Here is a 20,086-nt window from a genome sequence, read left to right on the forward strand (position 1 = left end):
CATGGTGTGATAAGAAATGAAAGATAGATGTAGTATTACTGCTAGTAGTCTATACTGTAGTAATACTACATTTATTCACATATTAAAACAGGTCAATAGAAGTAATAAAAATTTATATAAACGAATAATTGACCCTACCATAAGACTGTCTGACTTCAATTTTAAATGTGCCCATTTGGAAACTATGCTGTTATATGATTTGGGCCATAATAGACAGATAGAATAGTACAATCATTAATAAGTTGTACAAAGACAAAGAGTACAAATAAAAAATTGATAATTTTTTTTTCTATTTTTTATATAATACATTTCATTTAAATAACATTTCTTCTTGTTTTAGAATGTTTAACCTATTTCAATAATGAAGTACAGCGTTCTTGATTCACTGTTCATCCCAAAAGTTGACTAGTAGAGAATGCTACTAGCATTATATCCGCCTTTTGTACTTTATTATGGCCAATAAAGTTATTTAAATAAATAAATGATATGTTTTTCATTAATTTCTATTTAAACAAACTATACCTACCAGTCGTGTATGGTATCGTTCTCTCTCGTCAAGAATTTTTGGCTGCCTTTGTGTATAATCGGTAAAATTGTAACTTGGCAATTGTACTTGTACCCGTTTGTATTTTAGTTGTATTATGTTAAGAGAGGGACTGGCTGTGAAGCAGCGCTGTGCAGCTGTACACATTGCGCTGGGACACTCACAGCATCAGCTGAGCCAGTTCCTTTTGCTTAATATGAGACACTTCTTGTATATATAATATTTTTGTATTTTTTATTGTAACTATGTGTTTTTCTGAAAATAAGTATTTTCTGTTCTAAAGTTGTGGATTTCATGTCCTCCAGATTACGAAGCAAGTGGCTTTTTTATATGCTAAATGAAACTGAAAATTGCGAGGTTTAGTCTGGAATTCGTTCTTGGCGTGTGCAGACCTCAGAAGCTTTCTGTGAGTGAACGGTTACCACTAACTAATAAAGTAAAATAGAAAAAGAAACATTTAGTGTGCAACTGGAAATGTTTAATAAGCTGACGGCCCACCTGATGGCAAGTGGTAAGCGTCAGTGAAACCTTCACAGGATGGTGGAAATTAAAGAGTACACTGTGAGACTTACGGTATCCTGTGCGTTACCATCCCTGAGGATTAAGGTATTATTCCTCCGTACCCTGTAATTACTTAAAATTTACTTGCGAAAATTTACGCATAATCTCGCCCACCTACTTTACTTATCCGGTATATAAAATACACAATACAAAATCTCAAATATGATCTTGCTTTTAAGACATTAATCTTTATTGTGCTCCTTGATATTAAAAGGGATTAAAACGAAAAGATAATAAGGGACGAGGTAAAATTCATGTTTTTGTATTCGAATAATAGCTTACTAGGCTATATTATGGCCGTGTGGTCCCGCAATAGAATATACCACCCACTCGTTTACCGTGGGTGTCGTAAGAGGCGATTAAGGAAGGCTGAGGGATGGACAGCAGCGTCCCTCTTATAACATTTCCGAAGCCTAACTGCGGCTGCCAATCCGCCTGCCAATCGTTGCAACTGCCAAAACCCCCTAAGAGGGAGGTATGTTATGTTCAGCAGTGGACAGCTAAAGGCTGATAAGATGTCATCATCACATGATGATGTTGATAGTCCGGAATTAATGGTAAGCGTCGAATGTAACAAATTTACGACTTACTTTTTGTAAAAACAAAACAGCGACTATTGTGATTAAATTAATAAGGGGCCAATATCCTATCGATTGTAATCCGTTTTTTTTTTAATATTATATGGATAGAAATGCACTCTGCATTTCTATCCATATAACCGGATAACGACATATAGAAATGTTCATGCCCACTCTAATACTTTATCCGAGCAATAAGTACTATTTATAATACTCATTTGCGTATATAATATAGTATATTTTATATATGTGTAAGTATATTTGTTATTTATATGTGTTTATTCGTTTATATATGTGAATTTTAGTGTGTGTGTGTGTATATCAATAATTACTAGTATCGCATTCGAGTATTCTGACATTTCCCTATGGTTGGGAGAAAAATCTTTTAGCATTATGCCCGCCATGTACACATATAATATATATATGTACTAATGATTAAATAAATAACAAGAAATTAAGGAAGTATTGTTTGCTGTTAGCGACAAATTGTTTCAGGAAGTATTTTCAGGGTGCACGCCATAAGTAAGTGAATATAAATTTTAAAAACAATCTTAGAATAAAGATGAATCATCCGTCATACTCGTGAACGGGTGCGGCCTGTAAATTATTTTAATAATTTGTTCCACTTGTACGATAACAGTCTAATTATTATAATCTGGTTACTGTTTGGTAGTTAATTTTTACACAAATTCATTAATTTACAAAGATACAGTTTAACCCATTTTCTTATCGAATCTCTTACTCACTCTTCTTGACTGAAATTACATTCCGGATGAGTGGTTCAATCATAAATAATACTATTCTAAATGTTTTTCTATTAATCTAAACTTTAGATTATTAAAAATTATTTCTGTTTCTATTAAGGTCATAAATGGCCACAAGCAATCTACATTTTGTTTTCAAACACAATTTCCCTTTAAAACTAAGTCGTGTACCTATTATTACAGTACTCAAATATTTCCAGAGGTTTCACTATAATTGGATTAGCATTTAAATCGCGGGGGAAGGGGATTGTTAATAATGAGGTCCAATAGCCACATTTCTAGCAATATACCCTAATAATCCCCCCCCCCCCAGGAAAGCAGGTTAAATCTTGTCAAATTTATCACGGTAAGCCAACTCTGTTATGTCCATGGTACTGCTCATGTCCATAGGCGACGGTTACCACTTTCCATCGGGTGGGCCGTCAGCTTGTTAACCATTCTAAGTTGCATAAAAAATTCTACCTTTATTTAATTTAAAATTAAATTAATCTAAATTTAAAACTATTATTAAGAAACATTTATTGAACAAAGCCTATTTACACACTAAACGATTACTTGAATGACAAGCGTGCATGGTGTTAGTCGAACATGCATGAGCTTTTTAATGACCACGTAATTTTAGACATAGTACATTTAAATAAATATATGTGTTTTTGTAATATATGTATATGTTAAAAGAGATTTAAAAGAGCAACTGCTGAGTTTATTGCGGACTCTTCTCAACAGATAACAACTTTCGCCGCCATTTTTAAATTTTACTGAATCATGCAGTAAAATTAAAAAATGGCGATTTAAAAGTGCTTGTAAATAAATCTATTTAAATAAAAATGATTTGAATTAGAACTTGGATTTGAGTCTCTCATTGGTGTCCGGCCATCGGATTACCGCTAATATAAAATACTATATAATATATAAAAATATTACTACTAGTTCATGTAGATTCCAGGTTCTGTTCCTTAAAGAAAAGAGATTTTATCCGTAAACACTTTGTGCAGACAATAAAGTATGCTCGTTATTGAAAAAAATCGAAAGAAGCCTACCTCAGTTGGCGCGTACATCCTTGGCAAAGACCCCCTATACTGTTTAGTCTTGCGGGGAGAACGCAGTAAAGGGAATCGGGGTTCGTACATTAAATATTTATGAACACTCAGTGTGGTGCATGTCCTGCCTTTCATATCATAATGTTAGTTAAAGCATACGGCTTGTCTGATAGCAGTAGCCAGCGAAGCTGCATAAATAACAACGCTAATACAAAATAGCTCATACAATCTTAACATGATTTAAAATTATCTAAATATTTATAGATTTAATTAATTATTATATAACTAATTAATTATATATTATATATTCCATTAATTAATATATAATTAATTAATTATATGATAATTAGTTAATTATACATATTTAATAAATTATGTTATGTATGTAAATGCTAGAATGTAAATCATAAACTAGTTTTTGTCTACGACTTCACCCTCGCAACTCAGCTACTCGTATATTAAATGATCCGAATAAATCCTACATCATACTCCATCCCATATGGTACGTATATATCGAATTTCATATACATTGGTTAAGCCGCTAAGGCGCTGTGAGATCTCCCACTCAAGTATTGTGTACATGCCAAATTTGACAACAATTAGTTGAGCGGTTAAGGTACCAAGCGGTTTAATAAACAAACTTAACATTCGTACTAATATTATAGATGTGAAAGTGAGTTTGTTTGTAACTTTATAGCGTCTTAACAGCTTAACTAATCACTATGAAATTTGGTATACACGTATTATATGGAATGGAGAAGGGCATGGACTTTTCAAACTAGACACACGGACAAAACCGCGAGTAAAAGTTATCAGTTTAGATTAATACGCGATTGAAGGGCATCGAACGCCAGCCGACTAGCAAACAGGGGCTACATTTGACGGTGCGATGTTCAAATTGCCGCGACAAAGGGATTAATAGCGTGACGCGGCTGCAAACATTTTAGCGGCCCATTACACGGAAAAACCGGTGGCAAAGCAACACTCGCGATCCACTAATGCGAATGGTTAACCGAGCACGAATTGAGAGATAATTCACACGTGCACATAAGGTGAGAACATAATTCAGCGACGCGACGCGCAAACCACCCGCGACTTTGAAAGCGGGCGGCCTACGTTCGCTATTAAAAGATATGTGATATACAACACACAGTGCGCATATAAAAAAAAAAAGCGTGGAGGCAGCACGGGATAAAATAAAAGGCTTCGCACACGGACAAAATGAAAGGGGTAATTGCGGTTGCGTTCACAAAAAGCTGGCTGTAAACTAAAAGAAGCTGTTAGCGCTAAGTCGTAGAATCTGAAAGGCGTTTAACATATAGCCGTTTCTATTTATTTGGCGCGACACTGCCCCCCCCCCCCCGGTACTGTGAACAATGAGCGCTCGCTTCGAGCCTCGTGTTTGCTGCTTCGAGTCCCTTGTCAGGGCGTTCTTTGGCTCTTTCCTTTACAGTTCTCGTTCTACTTGTAGTGGATGCGTTATGTTGCAATTGTTGCATGTTTCTCTAATCGTTTAGTAGTAGTGTAATTATTTGCATTCATTTCTTTGCTAAAAACATTGGAATACGATGGTGAGAATATCTCACTATGAGATTTATTGATCTATCTGTTAAATCATCTATTTAGGTTCGAAGATCAGGGGGTATATAGATAGTTTCGAAGATTGTTTCGTTTCGTTTTAAAGATCAGGATACTTAGATGGTAGATACATATCCATACCGTATGGTCCCAGCATAGAACAGGCCACCCCTTTCTTTCTCGTGGATGTCGTAAAAGGCGACTGAGGGAGAACGAGGGATGGGCAACAGCGTGCTTCTTAAAACATCTCCAAAGCCTAACTGCAGTTACCAATCCACCTCCCAAGCGTGGCAACTACCGGCAAAATCTCCAAAGGGGAAGCTCATGAGGCTTTAACTGTCCACTGCTGAAGTGGACAGTTAAAAATTTATAGGATAATTACCATGTGATACATATCAATGTATGTATCTACTATCTAAGTATGATAAATATATACTTTGGATGTATTATATTTCGAAAATTTTGCTAACTCGTGTGAATTCGGGTCGCAATGCTAGTAATAAATAAAGATATTAAATGTTTCAACTCGGCGCACTTCACTCCATCATAAATTGCTAAATTCATTGCATACCTTCTTGCTACTCTAGCGCCACACTGGATGTATTTGGAACTATTATTATATGTATTTACAGTTTACAGCTGAACACTTGCTACTGTTCCCTCCATACCTAACATGTATGTGTAATTAGTTGATGAACCTATCTCTATTTGCTAATTTTCATCAAAACCGGTTAAGTTATTTCATCCTGTTATAGTAACCAGTAACAGTATTGAAGTGCAGTATTAAATTGTCATTAGCAATAGATTTGGATTGAGATTGATGTTGGATTCAAGAGTTATACTACTGTTTGTTTGTTTGTTTGTTTATTGATTATTATTATAATTTAATTGTTTTTTATTTGTATACAATTATTATTTTCTTTTGTTTGTTTTCTTTTGATTTCTTTTGTTCTTGTTTTGTGCGCTACTGTGTGGGCCGCATGTTTCTTTGATTAAATTATTTCTTTCTTTCTTTCTTAACATTGTAATGCATATACACTCGTAACGGATTCCGCATGAATACGTGGACTCTTCTCTGGCGTTCCAGCGGGAATTTCTGAAGGCCCTTTCTTACGAATGTTTACATCACGTTAGTTCGGATTCCTTCAGACAGCTTTAGTAATTTAGTCGAGATTCACTAAATAATATGTGTAAATTCCCTATATATATATATATATATATATATATATATATATATATATATATATATATATATATATATATATATATATATATATACCACTGCGGCGGCAAACAAGCATACGGCCCACCTGATGGTAAGCGGTTACCGTAGCCTATGAACGCCTGCAATACCAATATATTATACCAAGAGTTGACTGGTGACTGCCACCAGGCATTAAGTCCACCTTGTAGACATTTTCTGATGTGTGCAAAAGTATATATATATATATATATATATATATATATATATATATATATATATATATATATGTGTATTGTATTTGGCATATTTTGGATTATAGTCTTGTAGTCTTTTGTCAAATCTACGTACAATGAACAAATGGGCATAAAGTAATAGAGTCCAACTGCCCCATTGCTAGCAATACACCCTAACTGTACCCTTACCCTAATAAATTCTTCGATTTACCAACTGACCTGCGTGCATAGCCATCCCTCACTGCATTTCCAGCGCCTGGTTAGCACAAGCGAGGTTACTATTACATTATCATGCCATAAAAAAAAAACAAGCAAGTCATCGTCATCATCAATACCCTGTAGAAGCAGCAGTGTGTCCTCTTCTTCCACAGATCTCTATCAGCCGCCACAGATGAGCCCATGCCTCTCTTATGCTACACTTCACAAACTTTGTCCCTACCTAATTTTCTTACTGAAACATAGTTGGTTAGTTAAAGGGAATTGAAGAGTACAGAAGACTCAACTGTATTGTTATTTTTCGTTTTTTTTTTTAGGTAACTTAGAATGGCAAATAATCTGATGGCCCATCTGATGGAAAGCGGTGCACGTTTACAGTACCGTAGGCATAAGAGATTATACTGTGTCGCCTGTATCTTTATGCGTTGCCATTTCTGAGGATTAGGATATTATATAATTTCATTACCATGTCCCACCCTTAGATTATAGAGATAGTGCATCAAGTCTCAAAAACGGATCAATTTTTTGTCAGCTAATTGTCCAATTAGCTGACTCGTTTTGTTTTTTTTTATCAGTACTCTATATTTTTTTTATCTAATAAGTAAAATGAGTATTGACACATTAAAAATATGCAGCATTTACAAGACAAAATAAATAAAGAAGTTATAATGTAATCACGCAGAATTGTATGAAAAAGTTGATCCGCTTTTCTAAAAGCATTTGTATGGATAGCATCTCTATTTACATAAATTAAGATGCCACCCTTCAAACCAAAGCACCGCCATGCAAACAATTGCTTCTTGAAAACACGAATGGGACAGAGGTACCCAAGCAGACTCGTTCCAACTGTAAGTAAATTTCCTAAAAAACATTAAGCAGACATAGCATTCCCAATTAAGCAAGCACCAGATATTTTTATTAGCTAGCAATCATTTTTAATTCAAATACATTCAAATTTGCATCTAATATCAATATTTCATTTATTTCTTATAATATTAACAGTATGTTAATTTTGATGTATGACTTATTCATTTTACAAGATAAAAATTTTATTTATATGTTACATTTTCATATTTAAAATCCTGAATAATGCTGAATATTATTGTGATTATTTCTTGTAATTGTTTATATTTTATAATAAGTTTACTATTGCAATCTTTTGGAGGAAACAATAAAGAGTATCTATCTATCTATCTAATATTATGGTTTTCGGAGAGTCCGCGTGGAGGTCGACCTGACGGGGTATGTTAATACCAAACGCCTAATACTATCAATTCCTTCTTTCATTAGGTCTGACAGATACAGAATATAAGCATAATATCTCTAAATTAGGGAATCAACAAGGACCTATGTAGCTTTACATTATATAGAGCATAGAGCCTCAAAAACGGTTCAACTTTTTGTCAGCTAATTGTCAAATTAACTGACTAGTTTTTTTTTTTTTTTTTTTATCAGTGTTCTATAGAACAAAAAAGTAAAGTATATATACTTATTCATAAAATGTATCTTGACGTATCTATATTTAATTCTTTTATAAATAAAATGAGTTTTTACGTATTAAAAAGACGCAAATATTCTAAAACCAAAATAAATATATGTTAGAAGCTACAAAAGAATCACTTATAACTATCACGCAAAATTGTATGAAAAAGTTGACCCGCTTTTCTCGAAATATTTGTATGGAGACATTCATATCTATATAATTTAAGCATTCTATATAAATAAAAGTCAAAAACTGTTATTTGGAAAATACATTTGAGAACGGTTGAACTAATTTATAAATTGTACTAACGTTCGAACTTAACCTATTGGACATTTGAGGAAAAAATATTATGTATAATAATAAATTAAAACTAGTCTTTGGCACGACAGACGTTCTCAAACGGCTGGACGTATTATATGTATTCTTCTAATATATTTCGAACAAAGTCCTATAAAGTTTTGAACAATAAAAATAATTAGAATTCGGACATTCATCGGGTACCCTCGAGATCTGACAGCAAAACACGTGACTTTTCTGAGATATTTATTCAAAAAGAAAATGACAAGCAAAATGATTATGGACATGTACAATAACAATATATTGTGCAAGTCCAGCGTGGCGATCACGTCGCAACCAGGACCATTTGATCAGTTCTGATCCTCGTCGCGGCGCATCTGATATTCGTTTAACAAATCTGTATACATCATGATTTTTGTAAAAAGTTCGTTTACCTGATCCTCCTGCAGGAATTTTCTAGCCGAACGCAGTATACGTATTAATAAACAAATTTTTACCTGAAACAATAATATTACATTCATTAGTTACACAGTCACTCGAACACTTAACACGTGTCTAAGGACCTAATAAAATCAACACATACAATCCTAACTGGTCGCTATCATTTTTGGGGGGGGGGGGAGGAAGGGGTTTGTTAATAATGCGCACTACCAGTCTCATTGTTAGCAACATGCCCAAAAAGGTCAACCTCCACGTGGTCCCCCCTGAAAACCATCGTGCTGAATTTCAAGTGAATTCATCACGATGGGCTAATTGACCTGCTTTTATATTCTCACCTATCATCTCTCACTGGTGCCCCGCCAGTGTATACTGTTAGCGCAGGCGGGGTTACCATTCCATTATCATTGATAAAAAAAGATCTAGTCGCTATCTGTACATTTTTTTTTATACAACTTAGAATGGCAAACAAGCTGACGGCCCACCTAATGGAAAGTGGTAACCGTTACCTTTAGACATGAGCAGTACCATGGACATAACTAGCATCGTCTATAAAATAACCGATCAATTGAATTGGCTGAAACATATTTTATTATATGTACTGATTTTGGAAAATTTTGTCTACCCGTGCGAAGCCTGAGCGGATCGCTAGTAAATAATATAATTAAATTAATGAGAAAAAAAAAATTTAATGAGATTAAAATTATATAGATTGGCTTAAACAATAAGAACACAGCAGTAAGAATTAGAGTATAATGTAAATAAGTTATTTATTTACATGTAAATACATAAAAAAAAACACAAAGGTACATAAAAAAAGAAAAATTAATACATATTTAATGTCTTGTCAAGATATGCGAATACACAATAGATATTTTCGTATCATAATTCACCGTTGCCCGTAGAGCAGCTTGCTTGCTGGCTGAAGATTGGACGGGCTCTATGTAATTAGACCAATTTAAATCTTAATTAATATTAATTGTCCGTCGTCGGAACGAATCTGTCGTATAAAGACTAGCGAGGAAAAAACTCCTAATGGACACCTTACGTTCTATTTAATTAACAATATTAAATGGCGGCGGGGGGGAATTTTAATTTTTTGAATTTCGAACGAGACTCCCGTCCGGCCGGAGCGTCGCGGTGTCGCCGCCTTTGCAACATTGTAGCGTGGTCGGGAGCGTGCGTCGCGTTCCACAGACGCGACGTAGGCCCCAGACTTTTTTACTCGACTATACAGTAAAATAATATGTGTGTTTTATCCTCGCCGAGTTCATTGTTGCCGCTTCAATACGATTCCCTGCTACTTCTCTTAATCCGGATGTTAACATTTATTATTCTATTAAATTATAAATCATCCTAATGGAACGTATCTATGCGTGCGTGGCATGTGCCATGTGGATGCGCCATCTATTCTTTGTGTATCTTGATTTGAATGACATTTAGTATACGTGTATAATATATTCAAACTTACAACATATTTTATACGCTTGTTCACGTGGGTGAAGTCGCGGGACACGGCTAGTATTTCAGTAACGATACTGACGGTTTGTAATACGAACAAATTTAAATACAAGCCGCTAATTTCTCAATGTAAATTTTTTTATGCATCTTAGAATGGCAAAACACCCTAAGGCTTATGTTCAGCAATGAATGAAAAGCTGATCTCTAAAGCTTGCCTGCGGTTGCCAATCCGCCAAGCGTGGCAACTACTGGCAAAACACCCCAAGGGCAGACTTATGTACAGCAATGGATGAAAGGCTGACATGATGAATTAAATAAGGATACAGCATGGTGGTGGTCTTTTCATAGAGGGAACCACACAAATCCAAGGGGGAAAAGGATTGTTAGCAATGGAGTTTGACAATACCATTGCTAGCAATATGCCCTATTAGGTCGACCTCCACGTGGTTCCCCCTGGAAACAATCGTGAACATTTCTTGTTGAATTCGACGCGATGGACTAACTGACCTGCTTCATCCTCACCTATCATCCTTCACTGGTGCCCCGCCAGTGTATACCGATAGCGCGGGTGGGGTTACCATTCCATTATCATCCATTAAAAAAAACCACACAAATCCTCTATCACGCACAAATAAACAAAAAAAAAAAAACAATACCTCACTATATTTTTCTAATATGACAATAAAAAGAGTCCATTCCCTACGATAAAGGTTTTGCACACAAAATGTATGATAATATATTTTTATTTCCCTATAAATATTAATGAGATTGCCCCGCCTAATATAAATGTATTTATGTAAACCATTTTTTACCGTGCAAGCACACTTAATATTGATATTTAATATACTCCACATTGAGTATATTTTAGAGTGACACGAGCCGGCACGTATAAAATAGGTATTTGTAGGAAGCGCGGTACCTAATTAACGTCGCAACAGGAGTAAGTGGCAACTGTGTTTAGCAATAAAAATACATGGAACAAATAATAAACAATAGTGAAAACTGATACAAGAGTTATTTTGTTCTCTTCCCGCGATTCTAAAATAATGTTAGCCTTATTAATTACTTTTAGCCGCGACTTTGTTCGCGTGACGGGAATATTTTCTTGTTTTATTTCGGAATATATCCTTCTTCATCCCGTACCAGTATATACCAGATTTCTGAATCTATGGTTTTTTTATGGGTGAAAATGGTATGGTAGCCCCGCCTGCGCTAACGGGATACGCTGGCGGAGCACCAGTGAAGGGTGACAGATGTGAATGAAAACAGATCAGTTAGCCCATCATGATGAATTCATCAGGAATTAACCATGATAGTTTCCAGGGGGAACCGCGAGGAGTTCGACCTGGTTGGGTATATTGCTAGCAATGGGATTCTCAGTCACCATTACTAACAATCCCTTTCCTCCCGGTTAGGTTAGGTTAGGTACTTTTAACTGTTATTTTAGTCAAAAATATAACTAAAGAATACTAAAGAATACTAAAGAATACGGTAAAAAGTACTTTTGACTAATTTTCCTAGTCAAGTCGAGTACTTCTGACTGGTTAAGTTTTGACTACAATACATATATATCATATATTATATATTTATATACCATAATTTTTGAGTTGTGAATTTAAAGGTAACCAGGTACGATGACTGAAAATCATCACTTAACAACGCGCGTACCATCATCCGGAACATATCCTTGATTGTCAATAATCATCGTCATATCAGCTGTGAACTGTTCATTACTGAGCACAGACCACCCCCATAAGAGGAGGGATGGACATTGCCAACTTATACGTAATTGAAAACAATACCGTAATATTGCATCGAGCTCTTCGCCTACATCATTTTAAGTTATTTTACAAAACCTCTCTTGTTTCATAAACACACAAGTCACCAGAGGGAGACTGTACAAAAGTCGTTTGCTTGGGTACCTTTGTCTCATTGTGTTTCAACCGTGAAGCAGTTGTGTTTGCATGGCTGTATTTCGGTTTGAAGGGTGGGATATGACGTGAATTTACTAGGTACAGAGGAATAACACCTGAGTCCTCAGGAATGGCAACGCCTGGGGGTATCATGGGCGAAACAGTATACTCTATTATGTCCATGGTACTGCTCATGTTTATAGACGACGGTTACCACTTTGCATCAGGTCGGGCCGTCAGCTTGTTTGCCATTCTAAGTAGTATAAAAAAAAATAAGGTTGAAGGTGTCGGAAACTGTCCAATTTTTTACATTGTAACCAAGTCTACAATGTATAAATACTTAAAATACGATCATAATCAAGACAGTAACCGGCGGATGGAGTTCGCGAAACGGATATTCAAATTTTTCAAATAATACCAATAACTAGTTGATCAGTTACGCCCACCCCACCGCTCCCCGCTACCTACCCCGCTAATCTGCTAGGGTTGTCACTCGCACACTTGCTAACCTATTTTCACAATGGATTTTTATTCTCCTTTAAATTAATCCGTTGAAAAAGCTATTTAGGACGTCATTTGAAGAACGTTTGTACAGATTTATATGTAAATTGAAGTAGAGCGGACGTTTAAAAGTGTACTTTTCAACATTTTCCTGTTCAACGATTTGGGGGCCGGTTAAAATAACACCATTATATTCAGTTTTAAATCTTCTTTTTATTTGATCCACTTTGTCAATGAATGAATGTTAAATTATTGTAGCATTCAGTGGCAAACATTTTACGTAATCTAATGAATTGTTTATATAAATATAATTTTTTTTTTCTATATGTATTTGACAAAAGTTAAAGCGAACTAGAACCGTGGAGCAGTTGTGTTTGCATGGCTGTATTTCGGTTTGAAGGATGGGATGAGGCAGTGAATTTACAGGGCACAGTGGGATAACATCTGAGTCCTCAGGAAATGGGTGAAACAGTATACTCTGTTATATCCATGGTACTGCTCATGTCTATAGGCGACGGTGACCGTTTTCCATCAGGTGGGCCGTCAGCTTGTTAGCCATTCTAAGTTGTATAAAAAAAAGGTGAGTTCTTGACGTCTATCTCATATCTTAACAATTGTAAAATACTATGTAATATCCTGTGTATCGTAAGAGACTAAAGGAATTTGATGGTCGAGGGATGAGCAGCAACGTCTCTCTTAAAACATCACCAAAAACTAACTGCGGTTGCCAACCTGCCTAAAACCTGCAAAGCGTGGCAAAACCCTCCAAGGGGAGGCCTAAGATATCACCATCATTATGTAATACTTTAGTACGACACAACAGTCTTGTATAATTAAATTCAGGGTCATTGAACTTAGGGTATTAAAAATGTCAACCTGAAGTCAACCCTTCCAGAGGCGGTGAGCAGGCCGCGTTATTATTTTTAATTTACACCTAGTCGTATGTTTTTATTATTCGGCATGCACCTGTACGGCTACGAGTGGTCTGCGGTGCGGTAACAATGTTGGTTTAATACAGGACTTCGACGACAGATGTCACTTTTTTGCTACAATAACGGTATGCCACTTAAAGGGTAAGACAATGTTGTTAACTTCAAATGTGTGAGGCGACGCACACATACGCATCCGCGGTGTTTAAGGCTGCCATTTCATTGGAAGCTAAGCAGTGGAAATGTGATAATTTTGTTTCTTTTTAATGTTAAATTGTTTTGTTTTGTACAGTGAAGTAATAACTATATAACCGTCGACGTATTGGAATTCTTTTGTAATTAATGCAACTCGAAACTTTTTGTTCAGTAATTTTTAAACAAAAAATGTTATTCGCAACGAAAGCTGAACGGTTGTTTTATACGTCGACACTGTCTACGTCAACATAAACAACATAGAAAGAGCTAGTTCTATTTTTGTTTTTATTCATTAAATATAATTAATATTTTTTTTATACTTAATATGCTTTTAACTGACTTTACCTTACCTCTGAATAAGTAACCTTTGTGCTTATTTTGAGGTAAGTTCTCTATTATATATTTTTCTATTACAATACGATATTACCATTATTTATCAGTATTTTTAATCATTACTCAGGAATGGCAACGCATGGGGGGTATCATGGGCGAGACAGTATACTCTGTTTGTCCATGGTACTGCTCATGTATATAGGCGACGATTACCACTTTCCATCAGGTGGACCGTCAGCTTGTTTTCCATTATAAGTCGTATAAAAAAAATACTTTTAGAATATAGACATTTTATATATATACTCCAACATAGGAGACATTGAAACCTTGAAATCTTTAATTATTTTACAATCTATAGAATTACTAATCTGTGGAAATTAAATACACTTAATAACATATACTATATCACACACATACAATCCCTAAAAGGATTTATCATCTTACTAAAAATTTACAACACATTATGCGATATATTTAAAGATACACTTCAGTGTCTGGGATGCAAAAACGAAATATAACGAGTTACTTATTTATATTCCCCTGACAGATAATAGACGGGCGGGGATGCGTGAAGACATTTACATACAAAGCACTGTTTTGTAATGGACCCGAATGTGCGAGATATCTTAGAAGAATAAGCTGCTAATCTAAAATGGAATGGTAATTAATGTTTCCTTCTAAAATCATATCTACGGCTTCATATGCAATATCCAATATTTCTTAAACACCGTTTAAAATCGAACGGTACGGTTAACACGTATTTAGAGACAAATTTCACAAACTCATAGTTGTTTTTAAGAAATTATATTATTATTGTGTTAGATTTGGAACTGTGGTAGTAGAATTTTGTCTTTGAAACTAACATTGGCTACTATTAGGAATCTTTACTATAATACAACGTTCTAGATATTTCCCTCTATTTATAGTCACATCTCACATAAACCTATTTTAGCTAAATGTTTAATTTCAATATCTTTAGGGTTCGAAAGGAACAGTTATGGAGGCGATCCGAAAGAAGATTCCCAAACAATATTAAAAAACGAGAACCATATTAGAAACGATATTAAAAAAAACATCAAGTAATTATATTAATTTTGGTGAATTAATGGTAAATTAATGAAATATTTCGAGTTTCCAATAAAAGATAAAAGAATAAAAGATTCGCAGTTATTAGATATTTATATTTGTTTTCAGAGTCTATTTAAATGTTATTCAATTTTTATAGACATATATCATATATATATATGACTTTGATGAATCATCGACATCGCGTCGCATCGTATCGCATCGCATGTCTTCAGTTAGTGTAACAAGAGACGAGCGCAGTTCGTTCACTGTGTACCAGGAACGCATTAATTATAATACAAATTACAAAAAACTAGCAAAGTGCGTGTTACGTATACACTGACGGGTTCCGCGGCCATGTTTATTTTGTATTATTATAAAAACGTGTCGATACAGTCTAAACAGGTACACGTTACATTTTAAATTTTTATTGTTTCTAATAAAGAATAAAAATTAACTTTTAGTTTTCAAAAGTGGTAATATTTAAAGAACAACAACTAAATTCAATATACGAGTTCAACGATAGATTTTCGAAAAAAATCAATATGTTAGTCCTAAAATGGTGAATGATCTCAGATACTTAACATCATCATATCAGTCTAACTGTCCACTGCGGAACATAATCCTCCCTCTTGGAGGGTCTTGCCAGTAGTTGCCATGCTTGGCAGGCGGATTGACAACCGCAGTCAAGCTTTTAAGATGTTTTAAGAGATACGCTGCTGCATATCCCACGCTCTCTCATAGTTGCCTCTTACGACACCCACGGGAAAGGAATGAAGAGGTATTCTACGCCAGGACCACACGGCTTAACACTTAAGACTTAAAATACCTATAAGTATTTATATATTATTGATTTTCGTAGTGATGTTCCTAAATAAAACTTAAAAACCGTAATTTTTCGTATAATAGTTTACAACATGTATTTTCAAGTGTTCTTTTTTCAAAATTTTCTTTTTTCAAAATTTTTTTTATTATTATTACTATAATTAATTTATTCTCTCGCAAAGGTCATACACGGTCACCGCTCAGTGACCGCGGCGAGCGAGGGTTGCGGTATTTATCTCCCGGAGCCCTAAAAAGCGGTTAAGAATAAAATGTTGCAGTTAAATACGGGGGAAGTAGCACGCGTTCGATACGCCATAATGAGTGGCGGAGAAAATGGACCGCGACGTGGAATGGACATAAAGAAAAACAAACAATACCAAGAGAATTGTCGACACATAAACAGTTCTAAGCGCAACTAAGTGCGGCGTTGATTATTAGTTTAAGTATTCATAAAAATATTTTACGGCAACCCTATGGTACTCGCTGGTTACAACTCATCGCTGCGGCCGCCGCGAACGGTTTTGCGTTTTACGTTATAAGCTTTTAGAGTCGATTGTGGTTTGCTACTGTTAATTGACGCTAAGGCGCCACGCTCCATTTTTCTTTCCATTGTGGCCCTAAAATGTTATTAGTAAGAGGTATTCTATAGATCAGATATGAATGTATTTTTATACTTATTATTATTAATACTTTGGGGGCCAAACAGTCCCACTGATGGAGCATTTTTACGCGACTACGGGAGGTAAGGGAAGAAAGAGGGTTTCTTGCTATATATATATATATATATATATATATATATATATATATATATATATATATATATATATATATATATATATATATATATATATATATATATATATATATATATATATATATATATATATATATATATATATATATATATATATATATATATATATATATATATATATATATATATATATAATACGTAATATTTTGATGGTGATGATTTTAAATATTCGGAAAATAAAAAAAAATATATTTTTTATTTAAAAAAAAATTTTATATAATGACGATAAAATGGTCGGACAGCATACTATCCTACGATAAATTATATAAGAGTACAATGGGGAGTTTTTTTTTTTATTTAACCATTTAATTTTGTATAAAATATATACCTAGACCTATAACGTATACGAGACAGAGAAACTTCGACTACTTCTTATCATGAACACATCTCAGTCACACGAACGAAGTCGCGGGTAAAAGCTAGTTAAATTATATAATATAGAATGTTAAAACTTAACAGAATTATTTCATTACGTTCACTCCGTGTCGCGCTCTCGAGCTAACCTCACCCCCTGTCGGTGATTTGAACATGACCATTTGAAAAAAGAACGCGCAACGCTTGCAACCAAGAAGATACATACTATATACATACACACACATTTACTTGTGTAAACACGAGAGATAGTTTTTTTTTTTTTATGCAACTTAAAATGGCAAACAAGCTGACGGCCCACCTGATGAAAAGTGGTAACCGTCGCCTATAGACATGAGCAGCTCCATGGACATAACAGAGTATACTGTTTCGCCCATGATACCCCCCATGTGTTGCCATTCCTGAGGACTGAGGTGTTATTCCTCTGTACCCAGTAAATTCACGCCATATCCCACCCTTCAAACCGAAACACAAAAATGCAAACACAACTGCTTCACGGTTGAAACACGAATGGGACAGAGGTACCCAAGCAATCGACTTTTGTACAAAGTCTCCCTCTGATATACGCACACGTATATAGTATACGCACACTCACACATTCACAACATTTCCTTACGTGCAAGGTATTATGTAGTAGTGACAGCAATGGATCACATCGTTTTTGTACGTTGTGTGATTAAATTTTGTCACAGATATGCAACTAGGGTTGCCATACGTTCGGACTTTCGAACACTCCTGAAATTACGGCTTACCGGACAAACAATTTTTAGCTTATATATTCTGGATTTTTAAAATCATTTTTTTTATTTTAATAAATATATAATTTTTATTTTAAAATATTTGTTCATTTATACATGCAGGTTTACTAAATACTTATAAAATATCAGAGCGTTATAAATTTCTCAAAACGACTACTCTACGCGCAAGTAAACAATCTACCAAGACATTTAAACCCTCCTATATACTGGCGAAATATAAAAAACAAAATATTTGAAATAATAAATAGTTATTAATGTTAACAACATTGAAAAACGTAATGGCGAGCGCTCGATTGTTAGTGGATGTCTGGACAAGTCAAGATCCCGTCAGCGGAGTCATCCTGTCATGCCATATCGGCACAGAATCTGCTACTATGTAGCAATATTTACATGATTTATCTTCGACTATAGATAATAATTAGATATACGAGTACTTGTTTTATTTAACTTAGAAATATAGTGGGATATTTCTATGTTCGAGCCTGTATCTTAATTTCCGCAAAGCAAATTGTTAAAATATCATTCACTAGTTGTACCTTGCGGCTTCGCTCGAGTATATATTAAAAATTTGCAAATACTTAATTTATAATTGTATTAATTTTATTTATAAACAATTTTATCCCTTTTAAAACATCACAAAAGCCTAACTGCGAATACCAACCTGCTTGTCAAACGTGGCAACTACTGGCAAAATCCAGTTTATGGAGGAAGCATATGATCAGCTGACGGCCCACCTGATGGAAAGTGGTAACCGTCGCCTATAGACATGAGCAGTACCATGGACATAACAGAGTATACTGTTTCGCCCATGATACCCCCCATGCGTTGCCACTCCCGATGACTCAGGTGTTATTCCTCTATACCCAGTAAATTCACGCCATATCCCACCTTTCAAACCGAAACACAGTCATGCAAACACAACTGCTTCACGGTAGAAACACGAATGGGACAGAGGTACCCAAGCAAACGTAATTGGTTATACGAATGTGGTTAATACGAAATCAATTGAATGGCATTTCATTTGAAAGACTCTTCGAATAGATCTATCGGAATCAGAAAATCTTCGAACCGTAAAAAAAAATACAAAAAAACAAAAAAATCCATCTTTTCTCATACAGAATAAATTATTGGGCGGCTCTGCGTATGTATGTGTTTATTTTGCACGTGTCTTACAACAGTGTTGCCAGTACGAAAGAAAACTTTAGTAGTGTTGACGTCGCGTAATTGGCGTTATTATATTGGTCGGAATAGGCTTACAGGTCCCCAGTGATACAGTCATCTGCACATTGATGCTGTATTGATAAGGCCCTGCTTACATTGTAGCAACCTGGCCGTCAGTCAATTGGTTTGCAGTGTTATTCGTAGCTGATTTTGTATTGGGCCTATTCGATTATATTCGGCCTGGTATACTTCATTCCAATTTGATTCGATTTAAATGTATAGGTTTTTGAATTAGCTTCTAAATTCGAATGTATTTAATAATAACTATTTGATAATATTATCGATAATTCTAAATACCTTTATGTTAATAAGCTTACTACCTTAAATCACTTTTCGATTTTTAATTTTTTTTAATCGCTAAATCAGAGTAGTTATAATGGACCAATCAGCATAATAGCGCCCGTTCCCTAGTATGACAGGACGCGAGATAAAAAAAATGTTATTTCGAAGTCCGTCCGATTACACCGCGGTATAACTATTAAAAATTAAAAGAAAATATAAATAATTTAAAATTCTGCACTAATAATGAAAAAACCGACTTCAATTGTGGAAAAACCAGTTATTTTGATAAAGTTTCTATGAAACCAAACGTATTACAAGTATCTCCTTACAGATAAAAAAAAAAAAGATTTTTCCAAATCGGTTTGTAACTGGCAGAGTTATATGGTAACAAACATAAAACAATACGCCGGAATATAGAACCCTCCTCTTTTTGAAGTCGGTTAAAAATAAAAATAAAAAAAAAATGCAATTAAATACTCCT

At 34.7% G+C, this 20,086-nt stretch overlaps 1 protein-coding gene across 6 annotated transcripts in view; it reads right to left on the minus strand.

Annotated features, from left to right (window-relative positions):
- Window positions 1–20,086, minus strand: part of LOC113520521 (protein bric-a-brac 1-like) — a 454,874-nt gene that overhangs the window by 216,582 nt on the left and 218,206 nt on the right. For 4 of the 6 annotated variants that reach the window (XM_052896735.1, XM_052896733.1, XM_052896734.1 and 1 more), the window contains one exon: window positions 8,933–8,995. The exons of the other annotated variants lie outside the window; for them this stretch is intronic. In XM_052896735.1, coding sequence (XP_052752695.1) covers window positions 8,933–8,995 — 63 coding nt within the window. The remainder of the gene's footprint in view (window positions 1–8,932; window positions 8,996–20,086) is intronic. 6 annotated transcript variants of the gene reach the window in all.

This window comes from Galleria mellonella, unplaced genomic scaffold (genome assembly GCF_026898425.1).
Source record: "Galleria mellonella isolate WM207_F2 unplaced genomic scaffold, CSIRO_AGI_GalMel_v1 utg33, whole genome shotgun sequence".
NCBI classification, from domain to species: domain Eukaryota; kingdom Metazoa; phylum Arthropoda; class Insecta; order Lepidoptera; family Pyralidae; genus Galleria; species Galleria mellonella.